Here is a 16,301-nt window from a genome sequence, read left to right as displayed (position 1 = left end):
ATAATGTTCTTCTGCTTGCTGTATTTCCTGTCAGATGTCAGCTAATTTAGCAAGGGCAATGTCAGTGGGAGGAGTGCAGAAGTGAACTCCAGAGAAGTGTAATAAGGACCCATACCTCGAGGATGAAACGTGGTAAATCTAAAGGCTCTCAACCTTAAGAGTAAGAGTGATTAACTGCTGAAATAAGGTAAACAATGGATTTGGCAAGCCCATTCTTTGCAGTGCAGACCAGCTGCCCTTTTGGAAGGCTTGTGCTAGACAAACACAAATAGCTAGGTTCAGCATGACTGCTTGAAGCTCAAAGGCCAGTGGCACAAAAAATTCAAATCTATAAGAAACTGCTGTCATTTAGGGAGTTTTGTCCACATAACTTATGTTTCTTGAAAGTAACATGGTTTTATATTTGGTACTATCTAGTCCTTCATCCTGGTCTTTGTCACCTTAATTAATATCACCTTCATACTATTACTGAAAATACATTTCATAAAACTTATTTCCATATCCAAGGCTCAAATCTGACACGTGTATGCACTTTCCATTCACATGCAGCAGCATTCAACATCTGGGACAGTACATCCAAATATGACTCCTAATCCTACAAGTATTTAAGATGGAGAAATCACAAGGTACTTTTCTATTATACAATATCAGCAGTTTTTGGTTTTGTCAAAATGTCATCTATTTGGCAAATGAATTCCTGGAAATCTGAATTGATATCCCTGATTTAAAATAAATATTCAGCTTCCAACTGCTGAACAATGTCCAGCTATCATTCAATAGCTTACTTAACAGTATTACTAGGATTTAACAACAAAGAAGTCCAATACAACATTACCTCAACAGCTTCCCATCCCCACTCCCTGTACTTTGGATCATGAGTGAGGCGCCACATGTACATGTAGGTCTCTATGACTTCTGGTCGTAGAATGTAGTATTTTTCATTTTGTCTTGTAGCAATGGCCTCAACACCACCATCAAACCTGAAGGCTTCTGGTCCCAGTTTCATTCCTAGCCAATAAAAAAGCACAGACTAAAATAAAGGCATTAAAAAAGGTTTCAAATTATGTAACCAAATCAAACTCCCCAAATTACCAAATCAAGCTAGGCTTTTAGGTGGCACAAAGCCAGGTTACCCAGAACAATATAATTTATGAAAGATACTGCAACTCCTCCTGTTTTTGATATTTTATAAATAATTTGGAGTAGGAGAGAGCTGTTCTTCACCAATGCCTTAAATGGCAGTTTCAGTTTGAACAGTGATGCTAACATTTGCATTCTGGAAGACTTTGTGTAAGTAGCAACAAGTGAAATTTTGCCTAAAAGATGAGGATATTTACTTTTCTATATCAAACTGGAAAATACACTCTGGGACATAAAATGCTGCCAGGGTTATTTCTATAAGAAGATGATAAAATCCAAAGAAATTTCCTGTACAGAAATCCACTTTCTTTGTGCAATTCTATTGTTTGCAGCGTTGCATCAGCAGAACTGAGTGCAAAATATTCTTTTGTGCATAAAACATGAGTAATACCTATGTTGATGCATAAATGAACAGAGTCCTTCTATTACTTGTATTCAACTATACAGAAATTGGCATAATGAAAGAACCTTGTTAATTACTGTTATGTAACTGTCACGTCAATTACTACAGTGAGGAGATATACTTCAGGTGCACAGAAATTATTTATAATACAGAGCAACCATTTGAAAAGCCACTCTTAAAGCAAGGCAGCATTTGCTCAGAAGGGATGAACACTTCTCACTGTGCTACAATTTTCATTCAGCTTTATGCAAAACCACCGGTGGCAGCCTTCATGGGGGCAAGCAGTGCAGCCAGACTCTGCAACGTGGTACTCACGCGTGCGGTCGTAGGATTCATGGCAAGTCCTGGCAATTTCAGCACCCAGCTCGATGTGGTGGCCTGTCTTGTCACTGGGGGCTCCATCTGCTCCCAGAGCAAACATGCCCCCAGCAAAACAAGTGAGGTGTCCCATCTTGTGTTCCAGCAATCCGCCCTTCCACTCGGCGATGTACGTCAGGCCCCCGCTGGACTTTCGGATGAGGTGGGTCTCTATGGCCTGCAGGAGGACACGACCTCAAACCAAAGCCCATTTGGTAAAGTACAAAGGACAAAGCTGTCTTGTGTGCTGGTTGTTTTTGCTCTGTATTGCCTTTGCTCATAAAGTGCAATGGATAATAGGAGCCAGCATAGCTTCAAAGTCAGCCAAACCAAGGCAGATGAGCATACATCAGTAATGATGACTAACTTTGCTTCAACTTCAAGCAATTTACAGGGTATGTTTTATAAAAATGTTGGAAAGACCTACCAAATACACTTCAAATTTTGAAATATTTTATTTTTTTCCCCCTTTTACACTGAGCAGTTTCAGGTAATTTAGCGTTCAATAGTAATTTAACTTTCAATAGTTTTAGCCATCACTTCAGGTTCTGTATTTCTCATTTTAATTCTGACTTAAAGAAGGTGGTTATTGATATAATTTCATGTAAATTATATGCAGCCATAACTCATATTCAAAACACATGACTCAGTGTGTGCCGTGAATGATGCTAGGCCTCTGAGTCTAGATGGCATTCCCAAAGTCCAGTGAGTTTCCCCTCCCAAACTGAAATCCTCCACTTATCTATCAAGAGCACGGTCTCACTGAGATCTCTGGAAAAAAAAACCTAAGCAGAATAAGAATACACAAATCTAGAGGGAACTGGAAGTTGATGATGTTAGCAATGTATGGTCACTAATTACAAAATCCAGGAAGGCAGCCTGCTATTGTGGGAGGAACAGAATTAAAATGAGAGAGGAGATGCAGAAGAGCACATTAATTAGAAGCCCACAAAGAAAGTAAGGTATTACTCTTTAAAAGAAGTAATGGAGAGAAGAAAACTCTGTCATACATTCAGCTATCTATTAGTGCTCTGGTTGTCCTCCTGAAATCATAATATCCAGAAACAGTACTCAACATGCATTATATAAGGGAAAAACCATTAAAAATATCACTACAGAAAACTATTAACAAAAAAGCCAGCATTTAAAAAAAAGTTTTATAAAGAGAATGCAGTGATTGTAGTAATGTTTTCCCCCATTTAAGCATTTGTAGAGGTTGTTCCTATAAGCATGAAAAATCCTGTCTAAATTAGAAGCAGCAGCAGAAGAACTGCAGTTTTTACATACTGGGGTTTTTTTCTGCCAAGAACGTCACATTGAAAACTATACTTTATTTTCCAGCAATACGAGTGCAAAGCACTTAGTAAGGATGTTTTCTGCCCAGATCCAGAGCTACTATTAGCTCAGAAAACTCCTCCACCCCTTGTTCCCACCTTGATTGCATGCTTTTACTACTAGAAAACATACCTACATTTTAAAGCAGAAGTAAATAATGAAAATTCCTGTGCTTTAAACAAATTCTGCTTTTAAAAATCCTGTGTAATTTAACCTATAAAAAGAGGAATTAGTGTGAAAAGGGAAAGGTGAGAAAACACACAATAATTTTGCAGGAAATAGCTTTCAGACCTATTTGGGCATTCTAACAATAAGCTACCTAAAACCAAGATAAGAAAGGAAAAAATTTAATGACATTTCATTTAACCTTTCAGCAGGGTATCTCCCATCTCACCAAAACAACAGTTCTAAAAATAGGCAAAAACTCTACTGGTCACTTAGCTGTTGGATCAGAATTTATTTAAAAAGTAAGCAACCATAAAAATAGATTGATAACTAAATTTACCTATGTTGCATTTTATTTGAAGTTACAACTGAAAACCAGAATGAAGTATTACTGTATCTGCCTGACATAACAGCAATGATGCACTTTTGAACTATATTAACTAGACCAGAGTTGATTCTTGTAGTGTAAAAATGGATTTTGTGATACCAATTAGTGTTAGAACCTTTTTCCCTCTCTTTTGGCTCAAGATTAAAGTTTAGGATGAAAAAGGATGACTTCCAAGAGTTTTTAAATTATTCTAGGAAACTGGTGTTAAGAAACTAACAAATGGATGTTGATTGATACCAAGAATGTCACAAAATAAAAATATATTTCCAATTTAAGTATTCGTGTTTAGTAAAGCAAATCATCTCTGTTTTATAAATGGGGCCTATTAAGAACTAGTACATATATCTATTAAAAGTTATTTTCTTATGTAACCATCATATTTAAAGCTATTTTTATGAGGTAGTTATTAGATATAGACACTCAGACTGCCTTGTCATGCTTTGTACCATCCTGGGTCCCTGGGTGCCAGATAACACCTTTGCAGTGTGTATGTCTTTGTTAAGAGCATGCTAGGTCACTCTGCATTTTTACCTAGACATGAAAGCTGAGGTTTAAAAGCAGGATAGGAAGGAAGGGTTATGTTCCTGTAGAGGAAGGCTATGTGCTGCCTGCAGTGCTTTGGGTGCAGTTCTGGCAGGGAAATCAAGTGAGTAAAACAAATTATCTTAAAAGGAGAATATGCAGTGTGGTGACAAAGATGCACCCAAGTGAAAAAATCTGTCTGGTACAATTGATTCTGAATTTCATACTTAAAATAAACTCATTTTTATTTTGATATAATTATGTACTCTCTTCAAGAGACACATCTATTGGAATTGCAGGTCTATTTCAACTTGCTCCCCAACTACAAATAATTCCATCCTGCACTGTTTTCAGATCAGGTGGAGGGATGAGGAAAGGCTGACAGAATTGGGATTGTTCAGCCTGGGGAAGAGGTGCCTTTGAGCTGACCTAACTGCAGCCTTCCAGTACCCAAAGGGAGCCCACAGGAAAGATGGAGGGGGACTTTTTACAAGGGCATATAGTGACAGGACAAGGGGAAATGGCTTCAAACTGAAGGAGGGTAGGTTTAGATGAGACATCAGAAAAAAGTTCTTTCCTGTGAGGGTGGTGAGGCACTGGAACTTGTAGCCTGGAGAAATTGTGGATGCCCCATCCCTGGAAGCTTTCAAGATCTGAGCAAGTGAAAGGTAGCTACAAATGTATGTTACCAAAGGAAGCAATAGCAGATGCTACCTGGGAGTGGAAAAAAAAAATGAAGCAAAAAAATGAAGACAACCTGATTTGAGGCTGTAGTGGACAGAAAAGGAGGGGAAAACTAAAGGTAAATAAACATTTTATGGATTTTTAGAGAAATACATTTGCTGCATGTAAAGCTGGTATGGTATACAATATGTCATGCACCCATAAGCTCCCAGAGCCAGAGTAACTTTTTACAGCTAATACAGTTCCTGGCAATTTTTCTTTTTTTAGCTTTCACCTAAGGCTTTGCTTGCATACCTCATTGCAGTAAAGCCTTCAGCCAAATTACCTTTTTCTCCATCTTGTGGGAAATTATTCCTTCAACACAACAACTGTATAAATGCTTGTGCACTCCATTAGAAACACTAACAGTGCTTTTTACAGTTTGAATTGTGACTCAAGTGCTCCTTGCATTACAACTGGCATCTTTCTCATGAGTCTGCACGTTAAAATTATGCCCTTTCCTATCTGTCACAGTGAATGAGACATTAGGAATGGTTTCAGCTACAGGACTGCAAATTGCACATTTGTGTAATCTCTGTTATTGACAACATAAAGGAGAAACTCTTCAGTTTTTCCCAACCTGATTTCCTCCCCCTCCTGCCCTCATTGTTAAGGCAATATGTTTAGTGCTCTCTGCTTAGCAGCCTGTTCCTTAACCTATACATTATACTGCCAGTTCTTAACCTTGCAAAATTAAGCAGAATTGGACCCTCCTAATACACAACCATTCTTCTTCATTCAGTTCTTCATGTCTTGAAGCTTTTCACACATCCTACATGATGTCTTCACCACCCCCTTCAGTCCATCCCTGACTTGATTTTGTGGTTGCAAAGTCCTTCATTTACCCTCTGAGTTGTTTAGAATGCATGGATTACCGGGAAACACAGAAGATCCAGAACTGAATCATCTCTCTGTTCAAATGAGTTAAAAACTAATCAATAAGCTTATTTTTACAGGAGTTCTCTTGGTGGATTACACTGACAGGTAACAAAAACACTAACTGAGATGCCAGCAGAGCACAGGTGGAGGCTTCTTAGGAAAAACAATCTGCTCCTCAAGGCTGCTCAAATTCTACATAGATATGTGCCACAGAAGTGTTAACTCTGCTGGAGGAGCTGAGATAACAAATTACAAACCTCAAACAGCAAAGTGACCCCACAGTTCTGCTACTTCTAGCTCTTAGGCATTTCACCTCTCCTTTTACAGTATCTTCTTAATTATGATTAATGAATTTCAATGATTAGTGCTGTTTTAACGAAACCCAGGTGGTTTCATTTCCTGCCTCAAGATGTCACTGTAGCAGGAGATAAAACTGCTCAGCAAGACAGTTCCATATTTCTGTACCTTAATAAATTTGAAACTTCAGAAATATGATTCTAAGTTTCAAGGGTTTATAATGTCTGTTTTGGGGATAATTACAACTCTGCAGGCGTCTTCATAACAAAGCACCATAAATTATCTCTGTTCAAACTTTTAATATATTTTTCTTCCCCTAGGAATTTTCATAAACAGTATTTTGATCATTTGAAGTAACCATGAGGATGAAAGAGAATTCTATCATGTGTTATTTTCAATAATTCAAAGATGTATAATGTCAATTGCTTACTTATTTTTTTAATATTTACAGCTTGCACCAGTACATTTTATTGCTTTGAAACAGAACAGAGCAGCAGGTCAGGATTACTGCAGATTTACATTCTGTGAGTTTCTAAGTAAATTGGTTTCTTGTTACTTTTTTACTTCCCCTACATTTTCTCTGTTTTTTGATCTAATGCAATAGATACTTTTCTTTCTCAACCTTCACAATTATCCAATTTATCCTTTATTGCAAATTCCAGTGAGTTCATTACAAAAAGTTTATTACGGAATAGGAAGTTCAAGTCCTTGTTATAAACAATTTAAATACTTTTGTCAAAGAAAAGTAGTGTCTTATGCTGAGGTCCTCACTGCTTACTAAACTGAGCTTTAAAAATCAGAACTGAAATCTGAACACAGAAGAACTTTCATTTGGTTAAATACAAAATATAAGAAACATTTTAAAAGCACCAAAGCACTTGACTTCTTTTGGACTTCAGACAAGTTATGTGTAGACAAGCTTACATGTGCAACGAAATATGAGATATGAGCACTTATAATGGAGGTACCTACATTTTTAAAGGGGAATCAATGGCAAACATTTATACTGTAAGACCTATTCATCTGTTCACTAAAAAGATGATTATGTTCTAAGGGAAAGCTGACTATTTACTTGTGTTTCAAAATATTTTTTTCCCTCTATAGATCAATTAGTGTCTCTCAGAGCACCAATGCTCTAACTCTAAATGTATTAAATGTGTGTTACCAGAAGGATAAATTTATTAATATTTTAAAACAGTATTAATGGTCTGGCATGAATCAAATCAAGTCACTCTCAAAATGTTAGATTGTGCATGTTCTGAATACTCTAGGACATCTGTTGATTCTGACAAGTTTTTTTTTGTTGACAAAATGGGGAGGGGAAAATAGCATGACTAGTAAGGGCATGGCTGCTCTGAAAAGTGCAAAGCCATGAGCAAAACCCATACAATTTCTCTTTAGACTTCTCTAGTTAAAATCCTCCTTAAAGACTTCTAACAACATTAGGCTTGCTGCTTCTCCTGACAAGCAAAAAATTTGAATAAATACTTTATCTGGTCTGAAACTTAAGACATTGTACGGTTATCAGTAAATTATTAACACTTTAAAAATCTGCAGAAGCCTGTCTTTAGCCTTGATGTTTTCTGTAAGCATTTGTAGAGAGTCTCAAAACTTGAGCTGAGAAGGGAAATGCAGTGAAGAGAACAAGAAGGAGCAGTGAGTCCTCTGGACGTTCTGGTGTGCTCAGTGTAATGAATCTTGTGTTCCTACACAATGCAGCCATACTATCACTGTGTGCACAACACCAGTGCAGCTGGCTGATAAGTATTTTAAACATGACAGCTGACAAAACTGCCTGTTTATTAATTTTAGCACATTTAAGTTACATTCAGTTAAGTTGCTTCCCACCTCCTACACCAAAAAAATAAGCCCCAAAACAAAGTATACAGTGGAAATGCTGGGTACCAACTGTTTCATTCTAGGATGGGCTGCTATTGAAGCATCCTGCCTGCCCCATTTATGTATTTTCTTCAATGCCAAGAAATGCTTAAGTATTAAATATTCAAGACATTAATCACTTTTAGCTTTACCCAGTATGACAAACCATTGTTTGAGTTGTTGCAGTTCTCTCCTTGTCCACATCAGTTATGCAGTTTTTAAGACCACTATGACCACAAAGCAAACCCCTTCAGGCAGCTTAATGGAGACTGCAGACAGCACAAACCAGCCACCAGACTGTCACCTCAGTTAAACAGATCCTCCTGAAGTTCCAGAGATGAAAGAAGCCTGTCTGCCAATATCATGTTTTCAGTTTGCTAACAACACTTCTTTTTCCCTCTCCTTTCAAGGAGAAAGGAGTCTCCATGGATTTTTTTTATTTTTCTGAAAGGCTGAAATCAACAGCTCTGAAAAATATTCACTACTTAATGCTGACAGTTAAATACACCCAAAATCCCCCAATCAAAACATCCAATAAATATACTGAAAATCCCCCAATCACTACCTTTGGCATATATCAAAGCCAGCCTCCAATGTTAGCAATGTGCCAAAAAAAATTAAACCCCCCTGAAAAAAGTAATTCTATATATTTTGTCTGAATCCTGAGGCCAGAAATTACTTTTTCCTCTTTTGACAGAAGTTTACTACATTGCCAGCATTGCTTAATTGTGTAATACAGCCTAGCAGCAATTTCTGAAATGGTGTTGAAATCTGGCAGAGTGGCCGTGGCACAGCTTCATAACACATGCTCCTCTTTTGGCCATTTCCATTGTTCCCACTTCCAGTGCTATGTTCTGCAGAAATCATTTGTTTTCTTGTTAGGATCATCTGAGCAGTTGTTACCCAGTAAGAAAGAATAAAGAATCTTAATGTCTAAAAGGGAAGTAGCTGCTCTGACTCAAGGTAAAAGTGCAGAAAGCAGCTGCTTTACCTCACTGAAACCACAGGGCCACCAAGGGCTGCACTGAAGTGAGCTGCTTGGGAAATGCTGGTGAGGATTCTCCCTTTTCCTTTGAAGTTCTTCTGAGGTGAGTTACCATTCTCTTTACAGCCTCTAGATATGCCACTTCTCTAGAACTACACTGAGACAGTGATGCAGGCAGTGTCAGAGAGAGAAAATGAATATATATGTAAGATGCAGAAGGATTGCAGAAATGGCCATAAATAAATGTAATGGGAAAACGTGGAAAAGGTACCTGACCATCAGGCCTCAAGTGTGAGACAACCTATTTACAAGAAAAGAGGGAAAATTGCCCTTCAGCTTAGGAAATGAGGGCTGGCACATTTAAGAGGAGAGGATTTGATGCAGTTGCTTGTGACACTGCTGTTGCTAGACTAGATATAAGTGAACCCACAAGGTCCATTTTTGCTCTAAATTATCATGTTCTCTTACAAACCTACTCAATTGTGTCTCAGAGATCAGCTTGTTAACTGAGAAGAGTGAGATGATTCCTGTCCTGGATACTTGCAGAGACTGATGGATTATTCTATTGGCAGTTATTTCTTCAAAATATAGCAAAAAGCTGAATACACATTTGTTCTGTAACTAAATGTTGCATGCTACCCATTGAAACCAGTTTAGAAAGATCTCTTATTTCATGTATTATGTCAAGCAGGACATTGTTTGTATTACTTTTCAAAAGAGAAAAAATAACTTACATTAAAAATACATTCACTTGTCTTTTTGTGTGAATTTTACAGTTTATGAATCCCTCTGATGGCCTTATACATTCATTCTATGCTCTGGTATTCAAAATAAGATGATCTTGGTCCCTTTTCCCGTTAGGAATAAACTCTTTCAATGGCTTCAGCCATAAATGCATTTTCATGGCAAGCAGAAGCAGTTTTTAAATCTAGCCTGACATCTTAGTTATTGCTTTTAACTTAAGCCATTATATAATCTATAGGTGATACAAAAATTCTAAAGGAAAGCATTCATTTTTTAAAAATATGATTTACAGAGCAATGTGAAAAATAACCCCTAAGCTCCATCTAAATAGATTTCAGCTTTTCACAGTGAACTATATAACTCACCATATATTTTCATTTGTGGTTTCTGGATAGGTATTGAATTAGGCATCAAGCCTTCACATCACTCTTTCAGAATCGGGGGAGTATGTGCTGGACTGAATGGCCAGGAATAATCATGCTGTTCCCTTTGGCATAGTCTTAAAAAGATTCTGAGAGCGCTGGGGGAAATTTTTCTAAGAAAATACCAAGCAGACTCAGAATGCCCAAACTCTGCAGCCTCAGTTGTAAAGAAAGACTGCAGCTTGTGCAGACTCCTAAATTAGCTTTATTTTAGATAAGTAATGGATCAATAGCAATGAAGTCAGTACCAGGATGGATTTCAAATCAGGATAGTTATCCAATGAAGAACCTGGAATCTCAGTGGGGCCCAGTCATCCTGCAGCTTCTGTGAGGCTGAAACTTTGCTGCTGCTTTCTGAACAAGCTACTTTACAGCATCAAGCTGCCAACTCCTAAAGCTGCATGTGTACTTCTAGCTTTGGTTCAGATGTACCTCAGTACAAAAAACAAACAGGAATGCCACTGATCAGAAAATACTGGATATAGCAACAGCCAGCAGCACAAGGAAATCTGGTATTAGTTAGGTCCTCTCAAACACACTGGTCAGACATGATGCTCAGACTGTTTCTGAGCTAGTACTACTAAAAAGTGTTAAGAAAATAGGTACTTTAAATACAGTCATATGAGCAGAGCTGAGACCCTGTCACTGATAATGTCATGTTCAGTGATGCTGCTGAACAGGTGATTCTGCTCCTCCAGCTGAAATCAGAGCAGGGAGAACTGGTCCTTAAATGTGGGGGCTGTCACCACTTCTGCTCCCTGCTGGGACCTCAAAAAAAAACCCTGATGTTTTTAAACCAGCAGAAGTAGAAAGCTGCAATCAGCTTTGAGGTGCTTCAAAATGTCTTCAGTGGTAAGATGAATTGATAATTTCACACACTTTGCTCTCTCTGGCTGACAATCCAATGTCTGAGCTATTACAACAGCACTGTTCTTATGTTATAGCCTCAAATGCACTCAAACCTAATTTAAGATCCACCTTTTGCTCTGAAGTTGATACCATGCTAGCAGCAAAGATGAGGCTGACTGCATCCAAATCTGCACTTACAAAATTAAAGGCAAGATTTCCTTAGCAGAGGACACTTGGTTGTCAAATTTACAACCACCAGACATCACACCCTCCCTCAGATCTTCACACTGACTTTCCTCTGTAATGGAAAAAAAAAGATGGTTGCAATAAGAAACCATGGTTGTATTTTTTTAATGCCACCACTTTTTGTGTATGGGAAGTAAAAGGAGACTTATGACCTCCCTAGGGACAGTGTGTTTCCAGATATATGAAAGAATAAGCAGATACTGCTTAGCATCTCAAAGCCTTGTCTGTGGAGGCACTGTAGATACACACTGTTAATAAGAGATAAAAGTCCTGGCCCTAGACAGCTTCCAGTCAAAACAGATGAAAGGATAGGGAAAAAAGAAGTAATAATATCCTCTTTTTTTAATATATATATCTATATATATGAAAGCAAAGAACTGAGAAAATAGGTCATTTGCCCAGGATTGCAAGGAAAGCCTGTAAATATGATTTAAACTCAATACTTGCCAAGTCTCAATCTGGTGTCACAAACCTGTTATTTCTCCCAAAACAGCATATTAAGGAAATACCATAAATAAAAAAGAGAATGCAGACCAGCAGGATCATAAATACATATAGAAATGTAAGTATGAACAGTTCTGGTTTTATAAAACTGTCTCTTGCGTCCATTTGGGGTGTTTTGCAGAAGCTGACAAGTATATGCTCCTATACAAAAAAGTCATTTTGAAAAGACACCCCAATTTTAATTTCTAATTATCTACTAAAACACAATGATCCATGTGTGGACCACAATCAAAACACTTTTTATGGCTGAAACTCATGAGAGAATTGAACACAAGAGAGGAACTCCCTCCTGGATACAAAGGAAAAGGACAAGACTAATATATATCTAGAGAAGACTCAGGAAAAACAGTTGAATATCTATCTGAGAGCTACTTGTAGATGCATTTTTTGTTGCTTCTTTTATACCTCTCTCCTCCAGAGACAATTTACTATATTGCAGTAAAAGAAAAAAAATAGTTATACTTCAAAATTCTCCCCTTTCCCGCAGTATCTGTATTCCTCTAGCACTTCTATTTGAAGAAGTCCTTTTTAGAACAGAAACTAATTCTTTGAAAAAGCACCCTGTGGTAGCAAATACATAAATCTCTCATATTGTCCTCACAGCCTGTCTCTTTAGGATTATTATATATTAGTTTATTGTGGAAAAGAAGATTTAAATGTCTTATTTACCTGAACAGCATCATAATACATTTTCTTGCCGTCTTCATCTGTCTTGTCTGACATCAGCCATGCCTTGAGCAGATATTCATAAAAGCTATCCCCAAGCCCTCCAATGGAGACATGATCTTAATAGGGAAGAAAGAGATAGAACAGTAATTTCATCCTCAGCCATGACAATAAAATACAATTACAGTTTGAAACAGTGTATTTAATGATCTATTTCTACAACATCTTTAATAAACATGAGCCCGGAACCTCAGGAAAAACTTTACTGGTTTATACAGAGAATTATTTCTTTTATTGCTATATTTTTAATCTAGCTAAAATACCATAGTTATTTAATATCTACAATGTGCCACAGGAGATCATGGCAAAGAGAAAACAATTTATATGTGTCCATTCTAATTCATGTAGTCTATTCCATACAAAACCATGTCAAACTAAGTTTTTTCTTTTTTTATTCTAAAAAGGTAAAAAAGTAGAAAGTGTTCTCTGATATGATAAAGGCTTTCCCTTAAAGTGCAGGCATTGCTCTTTTAGTCACTAACTTTCCATTTAAGTCACTTCATAAAAAAGGCTTTTAGCTTCTTACTGCAGAGTTGAATTTCAGGTTATTTAGTGGTATTTCAAAATGCTGAGCCATATGTTTAAAAATAATACTACATTTTTAAACTTCTGACTGCTCTCAGAACTCAGTAATGGAAAAAAAAGAAAAAAAGAAAAAAAAAGAAGGAAAAAAAAGGACTTCACTTAATCTACAGAGGATTGTTGCTGTAACACTGCTCTATTCTGCCCTATGCTTACTATGTGAAACAATCTGGTACTACAGATGATGTGATTATTCAATTGCACAATTTAGTGACTCTGGAAACACTAAGATCACACAAGCCAGACATCCAACATCAGTTGCACCAGTGATGGAAAATTTAGTGATGCTCTCAGCTGCTTGTACAAGATTGCATCCACTTACCGTTCAGGAACCTAAAAGATTCTTGGCAAAATTTTAATGGGTTATCATGATTTCAGCATAGATCCTGTAAATGCATTAAATACTACAACTATACATACATGTAAAGTGTTTTTCAAAGGTCCATTAAGTGAAGAAGAGTAGCTAGAGGTTAGCTTTTGAAACTAGTTGCTGCCTGGCAAAATTAAGTGATTTGGCATTTATCGAGTCTTCAGTGAAAAATTTCAAAGTGCTTTACTGGTACTTCTCATCTATGACTGTCAATTTTACAGCAAAGGAGTGATCTGCTAATTCCACTCAAGAAATCCAGGATGGAGATGTCATTACACAGATCACATAGCAAGTTCCTGAGTCATACCACAAAATTCTGGCCACGAGAACACCAAAAAACAACCTGGATGGGATGATCCAGACTCTTAAAGCGAGATGCAGAAGGGTTAGTGATCCTGCGCTCACATTTCCTAACACCTAACTCTGATCACAGCTTCAAAGTTATGCCCGTGTTGGTAGAATTCAAAGGAACACAGAGAATTTATTTTTATACCCCTTCGTATCTTTTCTCCATGGAAAGCCTCCCTTCACCTTCCAGACAGCTTGCAAAGACATGCAAATGTAGAAGATAGATATTTGTCTATTCCAGCTACATCAACAGTGTCCTTTTCCTCCACTAGCCTGTGACATGCAAAAAAAAAATTTAGTTTTCTGAATGCATCCTGTCCCTTTGCCTACCAAGTATATTGTGCCATCGAACCTGGGTTTGAAAAGGCTTTTTTTTTTTCCTCTCCAACCTCTTTTGAATGAGATATATTCAAATTCTAGGAAGACTACACCATTTTTAAAATTAAATGTTCATGATCCAAAAGGAGAAGAGGTTTCTTAAAACAATGGGAATATTTCCTGTGATCAAAGGCTGATCTTTGAACAGCAGCATTTAAATGACCTTTACAATTTCCTCAATAAATTACCATAGAAACCTCTGACATTTGCAAACTAAATAGCACAAGCAGAGTTTCATCAATAATAAGCCCTGTTATTATATACATTATTGCAGTAGACAAATCCAATTGACGCATGCTGCAGCAAATCACTGTCAGTTTACTGTCAAAATAACAAGGGCTAAATGAATTTACAGGAACAATGGCAGAGATCCATCAGCGGCATTCACAGCTACAGCACTGCTGGAGAAGAAACATTCAGAAACCATTCCTCCCTCTCAACTTTATATTTAAGAGAAAATATTTCTGTCTTGTGCCAATTAAGGGTCTTGATTATTTGGTTTTTCCCTTCTGTTGTAATCAGCTGAAAACAGCCTAGGAAAGCAATCTCAAATGACATATTTTTCAAGTCTCATGTTCTGATCTTCTCTGTGGGGAAAAAATTAGCTAATCAGTGTTGGTGAATGGAGGCGACTGATATGAAAGAGATGGAACAAGATGGAACTTGTCTTTGCTGCTTTAGCATGCCAGGGACAGACCTGCATCAACACCTGCACCCATCATTCACAGGCATGGGAAGCTATTTATTCATCAACACTGCATGCTATTGGAAAACAAAGCTCCATGGACACTGCAAATTTTTCTGTGCACACCAACAAAAACTGGCATTTCACATGAATGAGGAGTGCTTAAGACGCAGTAATAAAAATATGGAATAACAAAGGCCATAAGGCAGAGTAAGCGTTTTGACTCCTTTAAAATGTGTAAGGCAGAGCCACTAACTGCCTCAGCCACTGGAAAGATCTGCTCTCATGAAGCATCAAAAAGCTGCTTCTGTGGCTAAGAGAAGCCAAGAAAGGAGTTAACTGCATCTGTCTCACAGGTGCTGAGATTGTCTCTAATTAAATCCAGTACCTACTGCTGTACGATCAACCCTTCCAGGGGAGGTTTTTATGTCTTGTAAAGCTGTGCTGAACCGACACGTGTTACAATTGGGCACGCGTCTCAGATCTGTGCAGGGATGTCAGGGTTTATACCAACATGCAACCACAGCTGATGGTCATGCTGAGCTGCCACCAGCCTTGTGGCACAGTGACCTGCAGGGAGCCTCACAGCATAGCAGACTGAGAAATGACAGTGTACTTCTAATTCATAAAGGGAAATGGCATTTGCATTGATGGGAAAATACAGCTGAGCAGCACAATCTTTTTGGATAAGATTTTAACTCAGAGTGACACAAAACTTTCAAAAATAGATTTTAATCAATAAAATCAAAGAAATCACAGAATGGAAAAGGTTGGAAGGAACCACAATCCAACCTGTCCAACCTCCCTATGCCAGCAGGGTTATCCTAGAGCACATGACACAGGACTGGGTCCAGATAGTTCTTGAATATCTCCAGTAAAGGACACTCCACAACCTCTCCCAAAGACAAAGGCAATTTGCTCCAGTGCTCTGTCACCTGCACAGAAAAGTTCTTCCTCATATTCAGGCAGAATTTTCTGTGCATCAGTTTCTTCCCGTTGCCTCTTGTCCCATTGCTTGGCAACCTGGAGAAGAGCCTGGTCCATCCTCTGACATCTTCTCTTCAGGTACTTAAGAGACATGGTCAAGGTTCTTAGTTGTCTCTTCCCAATGCTGAACCAGCCCATCTCTCTCAGCCTTTCCTCAAAGGAGAGATGGTCCAGTCCCCAATCATCTTTGTCACCCTCTGACAGACCTGCTCCATTTGATAGACCTGTTTCTGGTACCAGAACCCCAGAACTGGGCACAGCACCTCAGCTGGGGCCTCAATAGGACTTAGTAAAGAGGTAGGATCACCTCACTTGACCTGCTGGGAATGCTCCTCCTAATGCAGCCCAGGATGTCATTGGCCTTCTTGCCCACAAGGGTGCTGCTGGT

General features: G+C 38.0%; 1 protein-coding gene across 2 annotated transcripts in view; it reads right to left on the bottom strand.

The window, feature by feature from the left end:
- Positions 1 to 16,301, bottom strand: part of MAN1A1 (mannosidase alpha class 1A member 1) — a 137,050-nt gene that overhangs the window by 8,785 nt on the left and 111,964 nt on the right. For both annotated transcript variants that reach the window (XM_005492610.4, XM_074537912.1), the window contains exons 8-10: positions 12,507 to 12,622; positions 1,859 to 2,078; positions 836 to 1,008 (exon numbers count right to left, since the gene is read on the bottom strand). In XM_005492610.4, the coding sequence (XP_005492667.1) occupies positions 836 to 1,008; positions 1,859 to 2,078; positions 12,507 to 12,622 (509 nt within the window). The remainder of the gene's footprint in view (positions 1 to 835; positions 1,009 to 1,858; positions 2,079 to 12,506; positions 12,623 to 16,301) is intronic.

Source organism: Zonotrichia albicollis, chromosome 3, assembly GCF_047830755.1.
Source record: "Zonotrichia albicollis isolate bZonAlb1 chromosome 3, bZonAlb1.hap1, whole genome shotgun sequence".
NCBI lineage: Eukaryota > Metazoa > Chordata > Aves > Passeriformes > Passerellidae > Zonotrichia > Zonotrichia albicollis.
The sequence above is the reverse complement of the archived record's forward strand: the minus strand, read 5'-3'. Positions and strand labels throughout refer to the sequence as shown.